The following is a 17,455-nucleotide window of genomic DNA, read 5'->3' as shown; positions in this document are numbered from 1 at the left end:
AAATGCGTGCGTTGCCATTGTCGACATTACCGTGTGTTTACTTGATTATTTTTTGGTCTGGTGTATTGTGAGGTGTATTGCTTAGTTGTGTGTGTTATTAGAAAAAACCCAAAAAAAAAACGGATCAGTGTGTATGTGGGGGGGGACGATTCGTTGATCGATTCGTTTGAACGAATCTTTTGAGTGAACTGATTCTAAAGATTCAGTAAACTTAAAAGAACAGGAATGCACATCACTAACACTGATAATACAATGCGATTTCTTTATTTACTTGCTCAAGTGCAACTTAAATAGCGCTAGCGAGATCCAAGAGTGCAACAAAGTCGTACTCAGATCAAAAGCACAGGTGTGTTTACTGTGTTATACTTGCAAAATACAAAAGCTATACGTGCGCCCTGCTTAGTTGTGCTCAAAAATTGCTTCAAAAAACAAGCGGCCGAAACTCCGCCCACCTCATCCCTCTGGTCTGACATAAATTATTATCTCATAAGACTTGGTACGCAATTTTTAAGTAGGTTTGATGCGGCATGATGTCTAACTCAGTTTGTTTAATTGTTGACAATTAGTGAAACATTAAAATATTTACAAACATAAATTGGATGATTGGTCACCTTAACAAAGTGCCACCAAGTGGATAGTGATGCATGCTGAGATGTTTTTAGTTATTTGCTTTCGGTTTTGTTGAGGCTCCAGAGGGGGTCTAAACCGCTGAGGGGGTCGGTGCTTTCGACGCTCCTGGTACCATGGAGCCCCTGGCCTTCCACTGGCTGCAGGAAGCTCTGCTTGGTCACACGTTTGGTCCCCCCACCGCCGCCACCCTCCATGGAGAAGGCCTCAGGGGCCAGTGAGGCCAGCAGCTCCAAAGAAGAGGTTGGCGGCGGGGTGGCCGGCGTCTCGGGTGGCGGTGATGCCGCAACCAGGCCGTTCGGCGCCGTAGGGGAGAGAGCGGCAGGGGGCGACTCTGAGCAGGCAGAGGGTGACCCCGGGAAAGTAAGTTCCAGAGAGGGGCTGGGGTCATTTGGTAAGTGGATGGGTGGCGAAAGAGAGAGGGGTGGATCATCATCATCATCATCTAGGATCAGGTCCCCTGAGACCAGGTCACCCGGGGGTGGTACACTGAGCTTGGCGATGGTGGCCTGGATGGAGCTGATAGACATGTCAGCACCCAGAACCAAGTCCTGCTGGGACTCCTGGCGGGAATACGACTGCAAACAAGACCAGGAAGTGACGGTAGCAACTATTGCAGTTGGACCAGAGCGTACCCTGACGACTAGAGTCTTCTCGCTTGACTATAACCTTCTTTTGAAAAAGAACTTCTTCATGGCAATAGTGCTTTCCCTTGAGACTGTTACAGTTCTCTTGGGACTATAGCCTTATCTAAGGACTCGTATTTTCTCCCTGGACTGAAACATTTTTTACAATAGAACGCTCCCTTGGGACTAGATCATTGTATTGGCACTTAACTCTCTCTCTCTCTCTCTCTCTCTCTTGACTGAGACCCTTCCCCAGGATTACAACTTTCCACACAGGAGTAAACCAATCTTTGGTATTTACAACCTTCCCTCTGGATTACAGCCTTCTCTTAGGATGAAAATATTCTCTCTAAATTAGCACCTAGAATAGTAGCTTCTTTCAGAACTAGGACCTTCCCTTGGGACTTGAGTACTTTCTCTCGGGTGTAGAATCTTCTCTCTGTGGTCAAGAACTACCTCAGCGCTCGAACCTTCATTTGGGACAAGATTATTCTCTTACGACTAGAACCTTCACTCGGGACAAGTACCTTCTCTTCGGACTAGAAACTTCTCTGTGGAATAGACCCAAACAAACATCTCTGTGTAAACTGCATGCGTTGGCTTGTTTGAATGTGTAAGTGCGATTACCTTGGAATTGGTCGCGGCGGCGTTCTTGCTGAAGTTGACCACGGAGACACCGTGCTGTAGCAAGATCTGCTCCGCGTGCCACGATACAGCCTCGTAGCAGAACTTGAGGTGCAGCTGCGCGGGACGACACGAATGAGTCGTGTGAAGTACACCGGCGGCGGCGGCAACCTTTTTGGGATGACGTCAAACCTTCTCCTGCAGCATGTTCTTTCTCTGCTGCCGCATCTTCATGACGAGGGTCCGCAGGTCGGCAATGCCGTTCCCCGCCTCCAGTTCCTTCAGCGCCGCATACAGCAGACAGAAGGCCCCAGTGCGACCCACGCCAGAGCTATGGCACAGAGCAAGTTCTATTTAAGATCTCCACCAAGGAGTGTTGCAATACCAGCACTACCCTACTCATCATGCATTATTACATTGTATTTTAGTAATAGTGGTTTTGTTATCTATGACAACCTTACTCACGACTCATCTGTAATGGATTTGTAGTCTTACCTACAGTGGACCACCACGGGCATGTGCATGGGTCTCTGGTGCAGGTAGTGTCCATGGACCTCCCGAACAAAGTGCAGCAGATTGCTCATGCTTTCAGGAAGCCCCCTGGTGGACACAAAAGGAACACGTCATAGGAATATAAAGATCAAACAAGGCAGGAATGGAAGCGAGCGCTCGTACAGCTCTGGCCATGAAGTAAACTGCAGGTGGACCACGGTGCGCTTCAGGCTCTGCTCATTGTACTGCAGGCTGATCATGCGCTCCACATGAGTGGCCGTGGTCTTGTGTGTGGTCAGGCTGAGCTTGATGGGACCATGAGACATCTGCTGGCCGCGCTCCGTCGGAAAGTAGCGCACCACTTTTCCCTAGCGGGGCAGAAATAACTCCATCACAAACCAAGCTGACAGTTTTTCTTGTAGTTTACAAAAGACTCTCAACTTTTCACTCAACCTTCACATCAACATAGTTTCTTGGAATCCACAAGATGGTCAATGCAATCGCCGTACCTTGTCCACTTCCTGCTCCGACACCAGCATGACCACCAAGGAGACCTTCTGCTCGTAGACCATTAACCAGAAGTCGGCGGCGGTGCCGGTGAGTGGCGCCTGTGTGGCAATGATTTGGGGGCAAAATGGCGACAAGTCTTTGATGTAGCTGGCGTTGATGTAATCGTCTTTGCCCGACTTGAGCAGCACACGGTTGAGATCGTAGGGCATGACATCCTGGTGCCGGTTCTTCATGGTGTAGCAGCGGGCGATGGCGATGGACAGCTGCCGGGCGTCCCTCTCCTGCTGCTCCTGGAGATCTTTCCAGTACACGTCCAGCACTGACATCCCCTTCTCACCGCTCGAAGGCTCCTCCAGTGACTCGGCCTGTGCTCGGAAATCGTCCAATTCAGTGTTGAGGCGGGCGACGAGCTCTGGAGATTCGTACGGATCGCCTTGGATCAGAAGAACTCCCTGGAAGTCTTTCTTGCGACGCTCCCCTTCTTGTGGGTCTGCTTTAGTGGGCTGGAGGACATTGGTGGGGGATTTTGTGCCTCCCAGTTGGCTCTCAGGACTGGAGGAAAGGAGGTCGTGGCTGCTGGAGTTCTGAAGCTGGAACAGAGCAGCAGATGGAGGAGAGAGAGCCGAGGGAGCCGGAAGAGTTGGCGGAAGTGTGCTCCCCATATTGGGGGAAACACTGGGTCTCTGCTGGGGTGTCAGAACCACAGGAGGTGTGGGGGATGTAGCTTGTGCAGGCGATTGGGAGGGAGTATGAGCTGGTTGTCCAATGGGAGGACCTCCAGGAGAGGGGTGGAGTATGTGCTGGGGGGCCATGTGAGGATGGAGACCATGTGGGCCAAGAGCAGGTGATGTCAGTGGGGCACTTGTGGGCACGTTAGCTCCTGGACCTGATGGGTACATAGAAGGCTGTGAGTGGGCCACGCCAAGAGAGGGCTGAGGCTGTTGGGGGCCGACGGACTGCATTGCCAGAGGCTGTTGAGGGATCATGGGGGCCCCTCCGGGAAAGCAAACACTCCCAGTTTGGTGGCCTTGGACATGGGTGTGATTGGGCATGGTCATGGGCGGCTGAGGCATGTTTGGAATGGGAGGATGTCCGGGGTGGGGGTGCTGCTGCTGCTGCTGCGGGGCAATAGAGACGGGGGACATGTGGCCTATGGGAGCCCTAGGATGGTGGACCTGAGCACCAGGAAGCAGATGAGGTTGTGAAGCAGAAGGCATCTGTGGGTGATGTTGGGGATGGACTGTCTGGCTGCTAGGAGGCATCGGCCCCGCGGGGCCACTTGTCATTTGTGGATGGGGTCCAAGTTGCTGGGCGCCGCCGGGATGCATTGGGAGGTGTTGGTGCGGAAGGTAAGCTTGAGAAACAGGCGGTACAGTCTGAGATGTTGGGGGGAGTTGGAGAGGAGCATTTTGCGCAGGCATGGGGCCCCGAGTTGGCATGGGGCCTGGTATCAGCTGAGGGTGCTGCTGGGGGGCGTAGTTCTGAGGGGCTTGGTAGCCTTGGGGCATCTGTGGGGGAGCCGAGTAGCCGTTTTGCTGCCTCGGACCTGGGAACACTTGTGGGTACTGTGGTGAGGCGGCAGGATGCAGAGGAGTGGCAGGCCTCAGAGGGGCGCCAAGCTGTGGAGGGGGGCCAGGCTGCGGAGGGCCGCCAAACTGTGGTGGGCGGACAAGCTGCGGACGGTGGCCAAGCTGCGAAAGAGCCACCGACTGTGGTGGGGCCCCAAACTGTGCTCCCGGCTGGGAAGGGGGGCCAAGGTGAGGAGGGGCTCCCGCCTGCATGTATCCATGGGGGTAGGCCTGCAGTTGAGGGTGAGGGGTAGGGAGTGATCTCGGTCCAGTTTGGTAGCCTGAGGGCAAGGGTTGGCCCATGGGGAGTGGGTACTGATTCGGAAACTGCTTCTGTTGTGTCATTTGAGGCCCACATTGGGGGTAGGCAGTTGCACCCATCTGTGGGGCAACTGAGGGTGGGATGGGGGAGGCCGTGTAGCCAGTAGAAACTGAAGGTGGGATAGGGGACCCCGTGTAAGCAGGAGAAACTGAGGGTGGGACAGGGTAGTGAGGCGTCGGAGCGTAGCTGGGTATGGGTGTCTGAATGGTGTCCACAGTTGTGGTTGAAGGGCGGACTGGGGCATGACCAACTTGAGGCCTGTAAGCCGCCTGTTGTGGGGGCATCTGGGGGGCCATGTGAGGAATAGGTCTGCATGCCAAAGGTCCTGGTACTGGCAAGGTGCCAGATGTTGGAAAATGCGCGATCCGAGCCAGAAGTTCCGGTGACGGGAGATGGGCCGGGAATCGAGGATGCCCGGCAGCTGAGGGACCGGGCCAAGGCAATGAGCCGCTGCTGGCACCCGGAGGGAGGAACGCTTCTGGACGCGGCTGATGAAGCGCAGAGGTGGGAAGAGAAGGAATGTCTGGTGGGAGGCTGCGAAGCTCCCCTGGCTTGTCTTCTGATAAGGCCAAGATAGCGGCGTTAATTTGGGCTAACTCTGGATCCTCCAGACTGGAGGAGTCTTCGTCTTGAGATTTTGGCTTCAAGGAAGGCTTTGCTGCTGTAGGTCTCGCTGGAGGCTTCTTGTGGCTTGTGGTGACAAGGAGAGCAGAGGTAAGGCTATGCTGACGGACGGAAGTTGAAAACTTCAAGAAAACCTACCGGTCAAGGAAGTGCTGCCTTTCCTCCATCCTGCTCTGACACAAAGTCTTTACTCTCTCCAACAGACGTGACGCTTTGGCTTCCAAGTCGTCGTAGAACTCCTTTCCCTCCTGCGACTTCTTCATCAGGTCCTCGTAGGCCTCGTAGGAGCCCACCAGGCCCTGGACCGTGCCGGTCAACTGCTGCTCCGTCTCGCTCAGGCTCTTGCGGACCGATGCGTACTGAACGTAGGTCTCGGTCAGAGCCTTCAGGATGTTCTCTTGGGCTGCCAGATTCTGCTCAATGTAGACCTTCACCGGCTCGTACTTCTTCAGCTGCTCCTCAAACACGTCCTGAAAGTACAAAGTGTGGACAGCGTTTCTGAGGTCTGGAGCTCTGGTTCGAGTTCAGACATTCCCCCTAAAACGACATACCCTAGTGTCGGCTTTCTCAGTGGTGACCAGGGTGGAAGTGATGTCATCCTGTTCAATGAGCTCCCGTAGTTGTTTCTCCAAATTGACTCTCTGGTCCTTCATTTCCTGAACCTTCCCCAAGATGCGCTTCATGCACTGCAGCCCGGCCATGTCCTCTGCTCAACACAGCACCATGTCTGTCAGACAGAATTTCAAACAGTCCCTCATGCCGATTTTTACCTTCGCTAAGTTGTGGGCGGGGCAGGGTGTCTCTCAGGGTCTCCAGTGGTCCGCCCAGCAGACGTAGGTTGCTGATGTGCAGATTCATGGCCCGGTGGAGCTCAGTGTTGGTGAAGCTGGCCTTCTCGTGGGCCTCCATGTATTTCTCCAGGTCCCTTTGGAACTCTGCCAGAACCTGAGCGTGGTCCGTCGGGTGGACCTCGCCAGGGGCAACGGATTCGGGCAGAGTCCGTTCGCCGGCCTCATCGGATTCCAGAACGTCTCGGATCTCTCGCAGGGACGATTCGACTTCGGTGAAGATGCCCGAGAGGACTGAAGCGTAGAACAGAGGTTCGGCTTTTACGGCAAAGGTTTGCAAACACTCGGGTTCCCCTGGAGCCCAGATTGAGAGCCGCGCCACGGACCTTGCATGGACTGGACAAGACTCTTGACGGTGTCAGGTCGCACACTAAGAGCTGCGCACTTCTCCATCAGGACGGGCGGAATGTGGCTGTACATGTCCAGGTTGTCTACAGACTCAGCCTCCACCCCCAAGGAGTCCATGAACTGCCTGTAGGGACGGGAGAAGAGCTGTTAACTTAGCAATTAGCGTTCTCCCCCTTTTTTACATGTGCACTCGGCTCACTCCAGTGTGTCACTCTTGCTTTCGATCTTGGCCATGATGTCTCTCAGCATTTTGGCTTTCTCCTCGCTGTAAACACAAACATTGAGTGGCAGCTAATGTGCTAACAGGCTAAGAGCACAGGTGCACACCTGTAGAGGGAGGCGGCTTCATGGGCTGCCATCGGCACCAGCTTGGCGAAGAGGTCCGGTCCGGTGACACTCGGGTCCGTGGGGTTGACAGGTAGAGCTTTGACCAGAGGGGCGCCTGCACACATCAGGGCACAATATCTTCTTAAACGACCCAGAAAAATCATTCTGATTTTAAGAAGCTTCCTTGATACCTTTGACGATTGTCAACGATTCATGAGAAGGAACGATCTCGTGATAGATGAAGTCATTGTCCTTTTTGGCAGAGTTGTATCTACAAATAGGCCATTCAATTCAAGTCAACTGTGGTGGGGGACTCGAGAAGTTTGGGGGGGGGAAAAAAAGTCTTCCTTACTTGCCACCAATGACATCCATGGTGAAATGCAAGGCCTCCTGCACACTGTCAGGCTGACCCTGGATACAAAAACATGCTTTGTAAGGTAAGACCACCACCATCACCAGTGTGATGCTGCGCGGAGAAATTCTGTACCTTGGCCAACTTGATTGCCTCAGACAGTTTGTCCAAAGCGCATTGAAGGTAGGCCAGCTGCACACAAACACAAAGGCGCACGCACTCAAACACCACGCAGTCATGGCTAGCAACCTCTTGTACGTGCATACCTGCTCGCCAAACTTTTGCTGCTCCTCCGATTGTTTGCCCATGTGGAACTGTTGAGGAGAAAGTGTGGTGCGGGTGAAGATCGGGGTGTCGCACGCACACACAGAAGTGAACGTTTCACACTCACGTGAGCGATTGAGGCAAAGTAGTAGATCTTCATCTGGACCAACTTCTTCCAGTCCTTCTGAATCTTTCCCAGCATGGAGGCCGTCTCAGAGTTCTCCAGAGCTCTGCAGGCCTCTTTATAGTAATCCACCACCTGGGTAGGCGTCGCAGCGTACGCGCTTAGTAGCGCCGTGATGTCATAACTGGAATGATTGATGGGAGAGAGAAACGCCCACCTGAGCACTGATGCGAGCCACCAGAAAGCTCTTCCTGTTGTCCAGCATGGACTTCTCCAGAAGACACTCCTGAGCCTGACCCTGAAACACACGCATACAGGTCAGTCTCTGTGACCTGCGTGCGTGTGCATGCTTGTGTCCTACCAGCATGAGATTGATGTTGAGGTTAAGGATCTGGTGGCTCATGTCTACGCTGAAGTTGTGACTGAAATGGTCACTCAGGTAGGAGAAAGCTCCTGCTGCACACTGGAAGTGTGTGCATGACACCTTCATCCCCTGGAAGCACAAAGTGTGAGAAGTTGTGTGTGTGTTGTTTGAGGTGTGTTTATTTGCATCATACCTCCTCAGACACGCGGTTGTCCATGGCCCCCAACATGGAATGCAGAGCGCCTACAAGTCAACACAGGTGAGATTTGTTTTTCTAATATTTCAATTGACTTGGCTTAATGGCTCTTGGGATTTTTGTGATGTCCTGAATGTAGTTAAAAAAAAAAAGTGACATTTTTCATCTCACCAAGATTGTAGAGAATACACGCTTGCTCATAGCTGATATCGTCATGGGTCACTGTTTTACCAGAGAAGATCTCAGTCCTGCACACACACAAATTCTTTATCAGTGACTCAACTATTGTTGTATTGACTTTGCAGACTCAGTTGTCTCAAGGGGGAAAAAAAAAAAAGACATCATGTGACACACATACCATGAAACGGCCACAGCTGCCTCCTGTCCTGTTGCCATGGGAACGCGACTCTGGAGGTAATGAAGCTGACCAAAGTACTTCCTCAACGTGCTGCATCCCTCAAAGTCTCTGGTCACGTTCACGGCGCTCTGACGAACCAACGCATGAACGCATTTCAGGTGGTCCATCCAGTTATGGTCACATCATGTGACTTGCACCCCACCTGCCGCAGCGACTCCAGTTTCTTCAGCTGCTCGTTGTAGTTGTCGGGATTCTCGTTGTAGTTCTTCAAGATGTACTGGAAGATGGCAGACAAATGCCAGCTCTTCAATACGCGATTAGCACTTTTTGAAATCTTCGCACTTTATTTTCTTATGATCCATCCCAATCTTTGCTGCAAAGCTTTGAGACAAACCTCAAACACATCACAAATCATTCTGGCACACACCATACAAGGCTGGAACATTTCAACATGTTAAAAGCAATTGAGAACAGCACGCATCATGTATGTCAGACATTTGACAACACATTATAGAACGTTTCACAAAGGGCTAAGGCATACAGTGTTTCCTAACCTTTATAGCACAAAGTCACATATTAGGTTATATTTCATATTGTGGAAGTTTTTTTATTCTTATTAAAATGCCTTTCAACAAATAGCATTGGCAATGATTGAAGAAAAAAGATGAATCATTTTCAAATGACATTCGGGAAGTTTCTTGTGCTCAGCGAATGAGCTCTGACGTCACACGAGTAGGACTCATTAGATTTATGGTTTTGTGATGATAACGTCTTTGACCTGTTTATGAAAAACGAGGAAGCAATCAAAGTTAAAGACCTATCGAGGGAGACAAAAGACATAAAAGTTTTCCTACGCTGGAGCCCATGGCGGCCCACTCGTTGTTTACGAGAGGGACTTTTTGAGCAGGTCCAATAACCGATAGACTTCATATCACAGTGACCCAAGTCGGCCAGCTCGAGACGGTCCAGCTGGGCCCGGTTCTGGTCCACTTGTGTCTTATCAGCCATCTTAGCTTTTTCGTTAGCTGCCAGCTATTTACACCAACGGCTTAGTTAGCGAGCGCTTAGCTAACACGGAGCTAACGATTGCAAACAAAAAAGGCAGGCTGAACAGTTGGGCCTTCTGGTAACTTCTCCTGGATGTTTAGCAGGACAAACTCCGCCTCGGATCCGGTCAAAGCTGTTTTGTTTACGGCCACTTTGAGGGCACTTGCTCCCCCACCCCACCCCAATCGTCGCTCCACGTCCCCGCCCAGCTCACCTGCCTGACGGCCGAGTTGAACTGGAAGTCTCCCGCTTCCTTCAGATCGAGCCATATCATTGGCATGCGGGGAACCGCCTCCATGGCGGCGGTTAGCGATGCCCTCTAGCCCGCGAGGATGTCACTCGATGTCGGCTTGTAGTGGCGGAGGCAGGAGGCTCACGAAGACGCACTCGGTTGGTTCCTTTCCCCAAACAACTGTGTCATGGAGCTGTCCACGCTTGAACGGGAAGTGCGACGACGTCACGGAGACAGCCGAAGAGCTTGGAATTGTGGGAAATGTAGTCGATATCGCCACTGGCGTTTTCTCACGTTTTGGACCTTGACCTTAGCAATGTTGACGTTTCAACAATCTTGCTTCCTGGTTCTATGAGGGAAATAAACGTTCACATTTGTGGGAGTAAAACGTTTGTAACCATTTTACAAGGAAAAAATTGATGTCACCATAAAATGTAGCCTCCCAAGAATGAAGTAGGTTTATTTTGTTGCGATATCATGGTTTAATATACCAGAATAAACTTTTATTTTTCCAAGTTGAAACATTATGATTTTTAATCTGTGACCAAAGTCATATTCTAGCAAATTTCCCCAAATACTACTTATTTTCGTAATATTGCACCTTTTGCACATTGTCTTCTTTTTCTCCCCAGCAGAGGGCGCTGTGTGCTCGTGCAAACACGAGGCCAACTCAGTGGCGAACGTCTCCAGACACGTCACCATGGCGACCACGGCTCAGGATGCTGATGCAGCCACAGGTAGGCGCGCGTAACACACACACACACACACACACACACACACACACACACACACACACACACACACACACACACACACACACACACACACACACACGAACACGAACTGAGGAGGAGGAAGAAGGCAGGATGACAGCGAACAAGATGGAGGGAGAAAGAAAAACATGACAGAGGAAAGTTAGACTCACCAAATGACTTTTCATAATGAGCCAACTTATCAGACTGAAGATGAGGAGGAGAGGAAGACAGTAGAGTCACTGCAGTGATGTTTCTGAGGGCTGTTGCCATGGTTACTTCATCTTCTTGCTGTCACGCTGACGTTTATGTATTCACCTCACAGTAACATCGCAAACAAACAGCACGTTTGTCACATCCCTCTCATACTGCAATATTTAATTTATAGTTCATTTATAATGTATTCATGTTTCATTTATATTAGTAAGGCATTTTTTCAACACACATTTTTTAAACAAAAAAAATGACCTATATATAAGGCTTATAATCTATATATATATTTTTTTAAATCACCATGTATAGTAAGGCATTTTTTATAATGATAATGTATAGTAAGGCTTTTTTAATCCAACTAGCGTTGGTGAAAAACTCATGCGGATGTTCATGTGTGGGTTTTATGAGAACAAACGATATTAGTGCAACGTGAGTGTTGCAAGGCAGCACAAGTGTGGTTGGTTGCCATGGATACACAACCATCAGAGGAACATGTTGCTCTTCTGTGGGAGGTTGAGCTTACATCATTTTTCATCTCATGATGTAAACTACCTTCTTATTTATCTTATTATATAAGCACATTTGCGTGTATGTGTGTGTTGTCAGCTGTTTGCGAAACATCTCACCATCAGCTTGGCTCCGGTCCAAGGTGACCTGCTCGTGCAGATGTGACGTCCTGATCATCGCCGTCCTTTCTCGCTTTGCCTTCCTGGTAATCAATGGCACATGTCGATTGTAACAGGAAATAGAAGACGATGTGGTCATGTGCTTCTTCCTGCCTGCGTGTGGAATCGTCTCACGGCTTGTGATGATATCGCTGACTCCTTATTCCCTAATCACTGTGCATTTTTGTTTTTCTGATATGTGGCAACAACAGTATTGGGAGTTTTTAGCGTCAAATAAGATTGTCATTAGCATATCAAAGCGCACCGAGCGTCGGCACGAGGATGGAGGCCATGACAGGTCCGTCGTCAAGCGGCTTATTTTCCCTTCTTCAAAGTTTATGTTACGTAAGAAGATGAACGCTTGTGTCAAATTCTGTGATCCGCTTCCCTGCGGTGGCACGTCGGCATGCGCACGCACGCTCACATCATGCCCGAGCGAATGTTCTTGTGATTCTGTGTGATGCTCTGCTGGACCGCAAAAAAACAGCCTATGGCCACTTTGTGTATGTGTGTGCTTATATTTGAGTATGTTTGTTTGCGTATGTGTCCATGGCTGTGTGTGCGCATGAGAATGTGTGTGTGTGTGTACGAAAATGTGTCTGGCTTCACAAAAGAAGCAATCGAGCCCTCAGCGGGTGCGCGCTGGCGGCAGCTGATAAGGTGAAATTGAAATGTTTTCAGGTCTCCCAGAAGGCCGCCGCTGCCGCCGCCGCCTCCTCCTCGGAGCCTGCCGGATGGCTCCAAGGAATCCATTTTTCATTTGGCTCTAACGAAGTACATGACGCCTCAGCTGTCTTGGTAGCCAAACAGCATCAAAGAAATGAGAGAAAAAAGGACGCAGAGTAATCTGACCTTTTAATCCCCTCCCCAAAAAAAGGCTCCTTCAGGAGCACGAAGGCTTTTTAAGGAGCGCAAAGGCTCCGATATTGACAGAAAACATGCACGGAGAGGCCAGAGACATGCACACCACCAAGCCAAAGAGAGAAGCTTGTGTGACTTCTGGTTTCAAGCAACAGCATCACGAGAACGGCACCAGAAAGGCTCAAGCGGTCCACTTCCTGTGGCAGCAGGAAGTGAGAAGAGGGAGGAGGGGGTGGGTGCAAGGGCAGTGTCTCTCTTTTAATGACATCAGCGGGAAGGAAAGTCTGTAAACAAACTACACTAGAAGGCAGAGGTGGGAGGAAGTCACATCTGTGCGGGTCTAAAGTCTTGAACGTTCAAGTTTCAAGCGAGTCTCAAGTCCAGATGAGTCATGTCAAGTCATGAATCTTGTTTAGTCACAAGGTACAGACACAGGCGGAGCTAAAGGGGGCGCCGTAGGGGCACAGATTATCCCCAATCACACTGAAGAACAATTTAGAGTCTTGAATAAAGCTGAAAACGCCACACAGCAAGGCCTGAGGCGAGATTCAAACCAGGAACCTCAGAACCAGGAGACAGACTTGCGAACCAATTTAAGAAAATTGAGATTTTCAAATGTAAACAGGCAATCATCCATTTTAGCCAAACAAGCACCAAGTCCCAAAAATGGGCGATTTTTAGTCTGACTCGAGTCAAGTCGATCAGTCAGCTAAACTGTCAGAGAACCTAGCTTACTTTTACAGCGGTCGATGAAGTAAGATGTCTTTTTGTTTTTGTCTCGTACCTTTTGCTTTTTCACAATCGCCAAATGTAAAAAATTCCAATAATAATCCAAATAATCCAAAATCCCTCAACTGAACTCAACAGTTCCAATCCAACCCAAGTCAAGTCTCATGAATGGCAAGTTTTAGCCGAGTCGTAAAACTCGACTGGAGTCAAGTCATGTGACTGGAGTCCCCCACCTCTGCTGTAAGGCGCACAGATGACGGAGAGGCCATGGCGTCATTTGGCGAAGGCTTTGGCGGGAGGACGGAGACAACCGACATTGCCGCCGTCCACCTACCAAGTGCCGGCAGTGACCCTGCTTGAGGAACACGCACGTCACGTGACGAAAACCACACGGGACAACATGTGGAGGCACACGGTACAGCACTCACTCTCAACTTTGGGTCCAACATGGCCACCGCCAATGTTCAAAGGGTTTACGTTAAAGGGAGCGCTCCAAGAAGAAGAAGAAGGCGTGAAGAAGCCTTGGAGGAGGTCGACTACTCGGGTGGGCGGAACAACACTGATTGTCTAAATCTAGCAAAGACGCTGGCATGTAAACTCTGTTTGACCCTGTTAAGACGTCCACACACAAGAAGGCGGAACGAGGTAGTCCACAAATGGAGGACGAGGGAGGAGGAAAGGGGGGGTGTCCACTCAGGGAAGCCATTTTCAAGGCGATACCAGTGGTTCTCAAACTGGGGGGGTCCAGAAGCAATAGATTTTTTGAATATGTTATTTTCAGAAGGTGAATTTGAGCCTCGCTGTGAATAGTGACGAGTAATTGACGGTCTCTCAGAGAGCTTTGTAATGACGGGAATAAAGTTTTTCTGGAATTTAGAGTATAGTCTTGTTAAAGGTGAGTTTCACAGCATAAAATACATATAGAAAAATCAATAAAATGTGTATCTTTGAAATTCACTGGCTGAAAATCATTAAACTTGGACTAATCTAATATTATAATGTTACATTGGAAAAAAATAGTTTCATTTTTGAAAGATTATTTTTTTATGCCCATAAAGTCAGACTCATTTAAAATTTTAAACTTTGAATCCTGAAGAAATAATTAGATTTAAGGATTTTTTTTTTCCTGGGCTTCAATGTAATTCGCACGTCATTTCGTAGGGCGCTAAGATTTGGAGTCAAATCTCTCTCTCGGCTGGACCCCGAAAGTTTGAGAACCCCCGGCTTAGACAATGCGATAGTCGAAGGTGTCCTTCTCAGTGTGGTCGGTCCAGTTGGACGAGGGCATGCTGCGGTAGGGGTCCAGCAGGATGCGGAAGCAGCGCACGATGAGGAGCGCCAGGAAGATGAAGAGTAGCAACACGAAGATGAAGGCCACCTTCTGCTCCAGTGACAGGTAGGACGCCGCCTGGTGGCCGCCGCCGGACGACGACAGCGTGCTACTGAATAGGCCCTCGGCCATCCTGGGCACGTCCATGCTGGAGCGTCGCGGCTCCAGCGCTGTGGCCGGCGCTCGGTAACCACGCACGGAACACGGAGAGGAGGGGAGGGGAGGGGGGGTGGGCACACACAGGGGTGGCGGCCAGACGCCTGCAAAACACACATCTTTTCGGTCAATCAATTAAAGGTCACTAACGACTGACGAGACTTTTTGACTGTCATGTAGTGTTAGCGTGAAGTGAATTCTTTGAGATGGAATCATTCTGGCAATTCCGGATGGCAGCAGCATCCTAAACGTACATGTGAACAAAACACAATAATGGAATAAACATATTAGATCATAGGAAAAAAAAGAGTTAATATCCATATATATACGGAATTTAAAAATTAATCAAAATATGATTCATACAATAATGCAATTATTAGGGTTTAAAACAATGGAACTAGAATAAACGCATGCAATTATTAGGATCAAAAATAATGGGACGAGAACAAACATTTCAGATAAAATGGAAAATATGATGAAAATAGAGCAAATATAAACATACAGAAATATAAGAAAAATCGAATACATCTTAAAATACAATTCAAGTTGAATCCAAATAATATAAATAAATAAAAAATACAGATAATGGAAATCTAATTGAATTAACACAAAAAGCATAACATGTATCTCATCAAACGGTCATAAAGCTGCTGGAGAAAATGTGCTAAAGTGGAGAAATTTTGCTCATGATCAATTAAAACAATCATAAAAAACATATATAAAGCTAAGGAAAAACAAATACCCTTCCTTGTCCTCATGTCACTCCCACATCAAGAGTCAAGTGTGCGTGTCACTGACCTTGTTTTCTTGTTTGTTGTCGTCACGTCAGCCCGCCATCATGCCGGCGCCACCACGGCTGCTGCCGGTTCGATCCCCGAGTCCGCGCGAGCTGCGCTCCGCTGTCTCCACCGTGTCTGAGTGTCTTCGCACGCGGACCTCACCCTGGCGCGCGCGTATCACTTTGCGCGCGCCCGACGCGAGTGCCGGTTGTCTGGCGGCAATGGAGCGGTACCCCGTCGCTATGGGCAACCTGTTGCCATGGCGATCCTCCAGCAAGGTGATGTGGCGCAAGTCAATGAGGGAGGGGTGCGGCCCTTGCGCAACGCACGCAAAATTATTTGTGCGTTTTTCCTTTGAATAATTTGTCTTGCATTGGCAGGATCAGTTAAATAAATGAGGTCAAAGACACGTTGTCTTCGAAATGTCACAATGTATTTGGATGTATTTGACATTTTGGGATATTGGGAGAATCAGCTCCATAACTAATGACACCCTGGCGAGACAGGACGCAATCCAGGACATGGTAGATTGTTTTTTTTTAATAATTTGTCATTGATGTGTTTGAGATGTCCTTGACATCTAAGACACCTCAAACAGTCTGCCTTTTGTTCGTCTTCAATGTGTCGTTGAAGTTTGGAATGTATAATGGACACAATACGTGTTGCGTATGTGTGTGGGGTTCCCCTGAAGTGAGTACGCCCGTGGAAGTTTGGTACTGTGTCTCCCTCTGGTGGCCTCAGGGAGGACTGCAGGGTCTTTTTCAGCCCTTCAAAATGGGACACATTTCTCACTTTTGGGGGTCATACAAAAATAAAGGCTCTTAAGACAATGGAAGTTTTCGCCAATTTAAATGCATTTATGTCAACTTTTATATTGTACCATAAATTGATATTTTTTCATTTTTTTCTCCGTTCTTTTTCCTTTTCAGTATTTGTTGGTTGTCAAATTGATTAATTATTTTTGTATTATATTTGTATTTAATAGAGGTGATCGTTATAGTTGCAAAATTTGTAAAAACAGTTTCTTTCCAAGTTGTTGACGACCCTGAAGTGGATATGGGGCGTTGAAAATGGATGGATGGGCGTGTTTGTCCAAGTAAAAAAATAAAAAGGGACCTCTTGCACTACAACCATACAACCATAAGGTGTCAGTATACACCCAACAATCAATTTGTATGGGAAAAAAAAATCATTGAAGAAAAGAATATGAATCCATTATCCTCTAATGATCCGTGCTGCCATGAGTATATAATAAGGCAGGCACGTTTGTGTCGTCAGTATGATTTTATTTACAAGCATTAGCCACAAAGTGTGTCAATAAGAAGTTCAGCTCTCCCCATTGTTGTTGTTGCAGTTTGTACGGGAATGTCGGCCTCAGGCGGTCCAAAATGTTCCCACTGGAGAAATGTCCACATGAACAACAATCAAACGTTAAAGAAGAAGAAAAAAAGGCGCCAGTGAGTCATCCGCTTCAGCAGACTGGTCTTGCTGTGGCCCTAAAAAGGTGGGCTTCCAAAAAATTGAATCTTGATGCAAAAACAGAAAAACAAAAAACTGTGGCCAAACGACAATCAAGTCAAGATTCTGTGATGCAGTGAAGTCATTTCAGGAAACATTGAGTAAAATCCCCAAATGTATTTGTTGACAGTTTTTGGCTGTGGTTTAGTTTCTTGGAGTGGGGACGGGGACGGGGGGGCTTTAGGGGTAGTTCGAGTATAATAAGGCAAAAGACAAAAGTTACTTTCTTGCTAATTTGTCATCACAACTTGACACACATTTATATATATATATATTATTTATATATACTGCAGATAGTATATACTGTATGTGGCTCTACACACACATACAGTATACACATGCTCGCTCGCACGCACGCACACGCACACGCACACACACACATGCATAATATAAACACATTCTGGTTATCAAACACAATGACATCGCAAAGAAAACGAGAACCAAGCATCGCAGCGCTTCAAGTCTTTACCGCGACTTTGTGCAACCTTTGCGTCACTGTCAATGTTGTGTTGCCGTGTATTTGCTCATGTCGACGCGGACAGTCGAGCTGTTGATATAGTTAGTAAATTGAGTCAATGTCGTCGTTGTCATTCATTTCG

The 17,455-nt window shown here is 48.6% G+C and overlaps 2 protein-coding genes across 4 annotated transcripts; both read right to left on the bottom strand.

The window, feature by feature from the left end:
- Nucleotides 1–242: 242 nt before the first annotated feature.
- On the bottom strand, nucleotides 243–10,078 carry ptpn23a (protein tyrosine phosphatase, non-receptor type 23, a). Of its 3 annotated transcripts, XM_037274712.1 has the most exons (25): nucleotides 9,836–10,078; nucleotides 8,777–8,851; nucleotides 8,575–8,702; nucleotides 8,388–8,464; nucleotides 8,214–8,263; nucleotides 8,018–8,149; nucleotides 7,874–7,954; nucleotides 7,660–7,791; nucleotides 7,535–7,582; nucleotides 7,404–7,460; nucleotides 7,269–7,327; nucleotides 7,108–7,187; nucleotides 6,917–7,031; nucleotides 6,789–6,854; nucleotides 6,568–6,713; nucleotides 6,164–6,475; nucleotides 5,945–6,099; nucleotides 5,532–5,863; nucleotides 2,879–5,459; nucleotides 2,553–2,737; nucleotides 2,373–2,477; nucleotides 2,070–2,208; nucleotides 1,881–1,994; nucleotides 1,781–1,804; nucleotides 1,075–1,205 (listed from the first exon to the last, which is right to left on the bottom strand). In XM_037274712.1, exons 1-24 carry the CDS (start codon nucleotides 9,917–9,919, stop codon nucleotides 1,793–1,795), a joined length of 5,265 nt encoding a protein of 1,754 aa, XP_037130607.1. In that variant the 5' UTR covers nucleotides 9,920–10,078; the 3' UTR covers nucleotides 1,075–1,205; nucleotides 1,781–1,792. The 3 variants fall into 3 exon arrangements, with proteins under 3 accessions (XP_037130605.1, XP_037130607.1, XP_037130606.1); XM_037274710.1 differs by lacking the exon at nucleotides 1,781–1,804 and having other exon boundaries at nucleotides 243–1,205; XM_037274711.1 differs by lacking the exon at nucleotides 1,075–1,205 and having other exon boundaries at nucleotides 1,418–1,804.
- A 3,007-nt stretch (nucleotides 10,079–13,085) lies between these two features.
- On the bottom strand, nucleotides 13,086–15,009 carry LOC119135441 (cortexin-3). The gene has a single exon (XM_037273016.1). It carries the CDS (start codon nucleotides 14,548–14,550, stop codon nucleotides 14,299–14,301), a length of 252 nt encoding a protein of 83 aa, XP_037128911.1. The 5' UTR covers nucleotides 14,551–15,009; the 3' UTR covers nucleotides 13,086–14,298.
- Nucleotides 15,010–17,455: the final 2,446 nt, after the last annotated feature.

Source organism: Syngnathus acus, chromosome 16 (assembly GCF_901709675.1).
Source record: "Syngnathus acus chromosome 16, fSynAcu1.2, whole genome shotgun sequence".
Classification (NCBI taxonomy): Eukaryota; Metazoa; Chordata; class Actinopteri; order Syngnathiformes; family Syngnathidae; genus Syngnathus; species Syngnathus acus.
The sequence above is the reverse complement of the archived record's forward strand: the minus strand, read 5'-3'. Positions and strand labels throughout refer to the sequence as shown.

Bases quoted from the DNA above. Each gene is read 5' to 3' on its own strand.
- LOC119135441 (XM_037273016.1), bottom strand. From the start codon at position 14,550: ATGGACGTGCCCAGGATGGCCGAGGGCCTATTCAGTAGCACGCTGTCG.
- ptpn23a (XM_037274710.1), bottom strand. From the start codon at position 9,919: ATGGAGGCGGTTCCCCGCATGCCAATGATATGGCTCGATCTGAAGGAA. The intron at 7,792-7,873 runs GTGGGCGTTTCT...ACGCCTACCCAG, and splicing joins TGGCTCGCATCAGTGCTCAG to GTGGTGGATTACTATAAAGA. The intron at 2,738-2,878 runs GTACGGCGATTG...CTGCCCCGCTAG, and splicing joins CGGAGCAGGAAGTGGACAAG to GGAAAAGTGGTGCGCTACTT.